Below are 6,836 nucleotides of genomic sequence, written 5' to 3'. Positions count from 1 at the left end.
TATTGAGGCTGCTCGGTGCCCAGACGCTGTAATCAGGCTTCAGCTGTGTCTAGGCCACAAACACACGGAGCACTGAGGATAAGGTAACTATAAAAATGTTGCTGTTTCTGTTAAGAACACTTCAGTCCTAATGATCTATAAGTGTCCAGAAGCTATCGCAGGTAAGCTCATATGGAAAAAAGGGGAAAAAATCAGCATAAAAGTCAATAAAAATCAATAAAAGAAGCAAAGCATTTAAAGAGCAAAGAGATGAAGCGTCCACACTCACAAAGGGAGTAAGGAGAGAAAAAATAGACCTGAAAGGAAAAAGTGGCCAGGTTCTGTTTTGAGCAACACTTGATTTAAACTCAGATCCAGTCATCTCCAGTTAGTGATCATTCATCTGGACACGGCACTTGGAAAGGCCTGGAAGCAATCTTTCCCGGTCCAGTGATCTGTCCACCCACTACTCCCCACCTTCTGTACCCTGAAAAATGGGCAGTTGTACCAACCAGTCTTCAGGGTTGAGTCATCCAGGTCTTCATCCACACGGCATTAGCATCACAAGACCGTACTGTAGCCCTGTCACAGTGCTGTGACTCAGCAGGCACGGCACTGTCCCTTTTAAATTGATCAACATCATTCTTCTAACAGCATAGTTAAGTATTAAACACAAAAAGGGTCAGCTAAGGAATGTTCATTGTGTTCCTCTTAATCAGCTATGTTGTAATCCTAATCTATCAACAGTCAGACACACTTCTAAATGTTTGCTTTTCACAGAGCTTAAAGCCAAAGTCAACTCCTTTTGTGTGTAAAATTCCTCAATGTGCAGCAGCTACTCGTTACAGTTGCATCATTTCTTCGCACACATAGCAAAGATTCTTCTAACAGAAGAAGTCACGTATCATTTTGTCTTTATTTTGAAAGGCATGTGAAGTATGCTGGACGTGCAAGGGTTAATTATAGTTTGGGGCTTCATTGTCATCTTGAGTTTGAAATAGGGGATTACAGGAGATTCTGGTTGAAGAATGTGTTCGCACAGGCACAGAGTGGGGCAAAAGTTTTCATATGGACACGAGTTCTGTTAGTTTGGCAGCCAGCCGACCTAGATTTTAGCAGGATGGTACTATAATGTGACATTATTCACACAGTAAAGCAGGGTTAAAACACACACACTTTGCTCAAATATTTACAGTCTTGTTCAAATCGCTTCAACAAAACATCGTGAGATCATACACTCAGAAAAATTATGGTTCTTAAATGGTTCTTCAGATGTACTGTCTTCAGTTATACACCGTTTTGTGATCACTGCTGTTGATATATTTGTGTGGGCTGAGATTTTACTTTCAAAGAAAACACAGTAATGATCAGACAGGCCCACATCAGACACAGTAATGTTTGAAATGCTCAGGCTCTTGGAGATCAGTAGGTCAAGAGTGTGTCCTCTATTATGTGTGGCCTCTGTTACATGCTGAGTCAGCCCAAAGTTGCCCAGAGTGTTACTCAGGTCTTTAGTCCCTTTGTCCTGAGGGTTGTCCACATGGATGTTAAAATCCCCAACAATAATTACACAGTCGAAATCAACACAGATCACAGACAGCAGTTCACTGAGGTCATTAAAAAAGTCTGTGCAGTATTTGGGAGGCCTGTAAACATTAAGAAACACAACTTTGGATGGGGCCTTCAGCTGTAAAGCCACATATTCAAAAGACTGAAAACTTCCAGGAGATAGCTGCTTACATTGAAATGATTCATTAAATAAGACAGCAACCCCTCCTCCTCTCCTGCTCGCCCTGACCTCACTGATAAAACTGTAGTTAGGAGGGGTCGTCTCGATGAGAACAGCTCCACTGTTACTTTGGTCCAACCAAGTTTCAGTTAAAAACATAAAATCAAGGCTGTGCTCAGTGATTAAATCATTAATTAAAAATGTTTTCCCAGCTAAAGATCTAACGTTTAATAAAGCCAACTTAAGTGTTTTAGAGGTATTACTTGTCCCCTCGTGTTTGGGAGCAGTCTGTGGCACACAAGGTATGTTTACTATATTTAAAGATCTTTTAGAGTGCATCTCTCTGTGTTTTGACCAGGCCACATGTCTCCTTCTGTCACCTAAAAGTACAGAGATTTTAAAACCTTCTAGTAAACAGGGTCCCAGCTTCTCCTGGGAAAAGTCACCACTGCCATAATCCTCGCAGCCCGGACCCTCCACACATCACACATCAGACTGCGGAGACAGAGCATGAAGGTGGTAAGGAGGAACTAAGGGGGGCGAGGCTGGGCAATGTGACTTCGATTGCTCTGTTGAGGGTGGGGCTCGATGGCGAACCTTTGGCCGCTCTGGTGGGGGGTTTATGGGGGACAAAAAGGGATTGGGACGGGGGGTAGATCTGAGCCCAGCATTGACCCGCTCCATCATCTCCTCAGTGAATTTCAGGTGTGGGGAGGAGGGAGAAAGGGAGGGGGAGGAGGGTGATGGCCTGTCAGGGGTTTGGGGGACTGGGGAAGATCGTGGTCCTGGTCCTGGTCGTTGGTGTTGTTGAGAGAGTTGGAGGCAAATAGGGACCCCTCTTCTTGCCTCAGATGTCTCTCCTTTCTGAGGCTCTTCCCGGGTGGGGGCAGATGGAGCTCCTCCTCAAGGTTTCTGCTGGGCTTTGTCTGTTCTTGGAGTACTGTTTGTTCCTCTTTATGAGATAACTCCTCGTTTATCTCAGCCTTGGCACCAAGCACAGATGGATGACGTATGGAATAAAACAAGTTGGAGGTGAACAGTTTCACCCCTGACTTGTTAAAATTAAATCCATTTGCTTTAAACAGATGCCTGCGTTCCCAAAAAATATTAAAGTTGTTGATAAAATGCACTGAGTGGTCAGCACATGCTGATATAAGCCATTTATTCAGTGTAAACAACCTGCTGAATCTCTCGTCTCCTCCTCTGACCGGCGGTACAGGTCCACTGATGAATACAGCTGCATTCAGAGAGTTTACAGTATTTAATAATCCAGTAAAGTCCCGTTTCAGAACCTCCGACTGTTGTTTGGACACATCGTTTGACCCTGTATGCAGAACAATGTTTGTCACAGTTGGATATTCATCTGCAATTTGAAGAATTCTCTCCTTCAGGTTGTTGACCATATCGTTAGGAAAGCAGAGGACTTTAGTGTTCTTACCGCACATCCTTTGTACATCCTTTACGGCAGAGTCACCCACAATCAGAGTTTCAGGCCTAGCCTTTAGCTTTCCCTGTGGCCTTTTACTTTTCAACAGATTTTCAGACCTTACTTCGCTACTTTTAGATGGATGGTTGTCCGATATAGATCCAGGGTCCTTTGATAGTGGAGCAAATCTGTTGTGCAGTTTCACATTCAGTTGTTTTGAAGGTTTGTTGTTAACCTTCCTATTCACGGTTGTCCAGTCCTGTTTCCTCTCGTATACAGGGGTAGAAGAGCTTCTCTGTCTCGTAGGAAGTGAAGGCCAGTCGGTTTCAGAGATTTCAGCTCGCTGTGCCCTGCCTGTGATACGTTCCAGGAGAAGGTTAATGTTCTTTATTTGTCACATGCATAGTTATACAAGTATAACACACAGTGAAATGTAGGCTGACACGCTCCTCGACATGTGCAAAAATTGGGGGGGGGGGGGAGAGGAAAGAACATTAGATATATATATAACGTATATGTATATATTTATATATAATATATATATATATTATATTATATAATATATAGATTAATATGATATTAGTATATTAGATTATAGATATAAGATATAGATATATATAGTAGTATTATACAGCTCGCTGTGCCCTGCCTGTGATACGTCCTCCCCCTTCTAGGAGACATGATTTATGTCTTGGTTTTGCACCAAGACAGTCCAAGGGGGGATTATCGCTTGAGGATTTATAATAGTGCACAAAGTCTACTTTCTTGGTCATGTTATCTGTGCTCCTTAGCTGTGTACTAGCTTGCTCATCGCCATTGTTTTGAATCAAAGGCAAGGTTGTTTCATTTCCACACAGTCCATTTACCTCCACGTTTACTTCTAAGCGATGAATTTTTGTCTCCAGTACTGCAATCTTCTGCAGGAGGCTGTGGTAGTCATCTGTGGAGAGGGAAGGCATCTTGTTGCTAGTTAGCCTAGCGGTTAGCACCTTTCCAGGCTATTGAGGCTGCTCGGTGCCCAGACGCTGTAATCAGGCTTCAGCTGTGTCTAGGCCACAGACACACGGAGCGCTGAGGATAAGGTAACTATAAAAATGTTGCTGTTTCTGTTAAGAACACTTTAGTCCTAATGATCTATAAGTGTCCAGAAGCTATCGCAGGTAAGCTCATACGGAAAAAAGGGAAAAAATCAGCATAAAAATCAATAAAAATCAATAAAAGAAGCAAAGCATTTAAAGAGCAAAGAGATGAAGCGTCCACACTCACAAAGGGGAAGGAGAGAAAAAATAGACCTGAAAGGAAAAAGTGGCCAGGTTCTGTTTTGAGCAACACTTGATTTAAACTCAGATCCAGTCATCTCCAGTTAGTGATCATTCATCTGGACACGGCACTTGGAAAGGCCTGGAAGCAATCTTTCCCGGTCCAGTGATCTGTCCACCCACTACTCCCCACCTTCTGTACCCTGAAAAATGGGCAGTTGTACCACCGTCTTCAGGGTTGAGTCATCCAGGTCTTCATCCACACGGCATTAGCATCACAAGACCGTACTGTAGCCCTGTCACAGTGCTGTGACTCAGCAGGCACGGCACTGTCCCTTTTAAATTGATCAACATCATTCTTCTAACAGCATAGTTAAGTATTAAACACAAAAAGGGTCAGCTAAGGAATGTTCATTGTGTTCCTCTTAATCAGCTATGTTGTAATCCTAATCTATCAACAGTCAGACACACTTCTAAATGTTTGCTTTTCACAGAGCTTAAAGCCAAAGTCAACTCCTTTTGTGTGTAAAATTCCTCAATGTGCAGCAGCTACTCGTTACAGTTGCATCATTTCTTCGCACACATAGCAAAGATTCTTCTAACAGAAGAAGTCACGTATCATTTTGTCTTTATTTTGAAAGGCATGTGAAGTATGCTGGACGTGCAAGGGTTAATTATAGTTTGGGGCTTCATTGTCATCTTGAGTTTGAAATAGGGGATTACAGGAGATTCTGGTTGAAGAATGTGTTCGCACAGGCACAGAGTGGGGCAAAAGTTTTCATATGGACACGAGTTCTGTTAGTTTGGCAGCCAGCCGACCTAGATTTTAGCAGGATGGTACTATAATGTGACATTATTCACACAGTAAAGCAGGGTTAAAACACACACACTTTGCTCAAATATTTACAGTCTTGTTCAAATCGCTTCAACAAAACATCGTGAGATCTACACTCAGAAAAATTATGGTTCTTAAATGGTTCTTCAGATGGCTTCATGGTTCTTTAAAGAACCATCATACGTCAAAGAACCTTTTTATTTTGTGGATGGTTCTTCAGCTATTACAAATGGTTCTTTAAAGAACAAAAGGTTCTTCATCCTTAGCAATCTAAGTTTGATGGTGTAAATGGCATAAATATTTATTCACTATAATGAGGCTGTGAATTATACTGTGTGTTTTCTTTGTGTGCATGTGTGTGCGAAGGGAGAGGACGGGATACCTGGCAATTACCCTTTAAGAGAAGATGGTAGGAAACTGAATATTCAATATAAAAGCTAGAAATATTTGCTTAAAAATCCGATACTAGGGGCACGGGGTGGAGAAGGCCAATAGCCTAGAGCAGACCACTAACCGACCCCCCCCACACACACACACCACATCACATTATGAAAGTACCGTTATAGCAAACATAACAAATTACAACAATTGGGTGTTAACATACCGTTGTCACAAAATAAACAGTTAATGATTTTGAATGTATTTATAATTAAATAAGCATTACTAGTAATGGGAGGAGATAATAATATAATATGTTAATATAATTATACTATTCAATCTGACAGCTAAAGCACCTTACTGGATAGGAGACTGACACAACTAGCAATTATCGTGAGCATATGAGCACACACCTCCGACCATGTGAATGGTGAGTCAAACTAGACACAATACAAGCTTGCAATCTCTTAGTTCTTAAATTCTAATAAGCATTCTATTTTCTACTCCAAGGCATTACTTTTGAGATTATTATATATTTTTGAAAATATAGCATAATGATAATACTAGTTATTGTAAACTTTACAAACCACCCAGCAGTATGTAAAGTCAAATTATAAAATACAAGTAAATAACAATTGCAGAACAGAATGTCAGTGTAATGAACACACACTTCGTTTTGACAAAGCACATGCTTAGGTAAATGATCTGAGTAGTTGTTCATCACTGAGCAATTTGTTAATATGTGTTTCGAGCCAAATAAATGACAGGGAGAGAGAGAGTGACGTCAGAACACGTCATACTATAACCTCCCGGGAGCGGACGGAGGGGGTCAGTCGTTGGGATGCGCATGCGCAGACAGAGTGGCGAGCGGCGGGCCTTGACCTTTCGGGAAAAAAACTCACGGACGGTGACAGCGAAACGGATAACAGTCTTCAGTACCTGCTGGACTTTGAAGCTGTGGATTCTGGGACTGTTAGAAAAGGTAAAACATTTTCATTAAAACCTTATTACTGTTTTGTTTTTGTTACTCGTCATTGTAGCTTGCTGTTGATGTTGTGCTAACAGTAGCGATTAGCTAGATACGTTAGCCGTTGACGGTCAGCGCAATTTAGTATCCGGTATACAGAAACTGTTTTCCTAACAAAACCACTGTTATAATTAAGTGAAGCTGCTCCCAGCTAATTTGAACCTTTGGCTTCTAAAATATGTGGTTCAATTGCGTGCTGCGTA

General features: G+C 41.7%; 1 protein-coding gene across 1 annotated transcript; it reads right to left on the bottom strand.

Annotated features, from left to right (window-relative positions):
• Positions 1 to 2,066: 2,066 nt before the first annotated feature.
• LOC121815208 lies at positions 2,067 to 4,408 on the bottom strand. Its single transcript, XM_042224883.1, has 2 exons — positions 3,784 to 4,408; positions 2,067 to 3,488 (listed from the first exon to the last, which is right to left on the bottom strand). Exons 1-2 carry the CDS (start codon positions 4,091 to 4,093, stop codon positions 2,410 to 2,412), a joined length of 1,389 nt encoding a protein of 462 aa, XP_042080817.1. The 5' UTR covers positions 4,094 to 4,408; the 3' UTR covers positions 2,067 to 2,409.
• Positions 4,409 to 6,836: the final 2,428 nt, after the last annotated feature.

The sequence above is a fragment of the Haplochromis burtoni genome, unplaced genomic scaffold, assembly GCF_018398535.1.
Source record: "Haplochromis burtoni strain Fernald_Lab_line unplaced genomic scaffold, NCSU_Asbu1 Contig_154, whole genome shotgun sequence".
Classification (NCBI taxonomy): domain Eukaryota; kingdom Metazoa; phylum Chordata; class Actinopteri; order Cichliformes; family Cichlidae; genus Haplochromis; species Haplochromis burtoni.
Note: the sequence above shows the minus strand (reverse complement) of the source record. Positions and strands in the feature narration are given on the sequence as shown.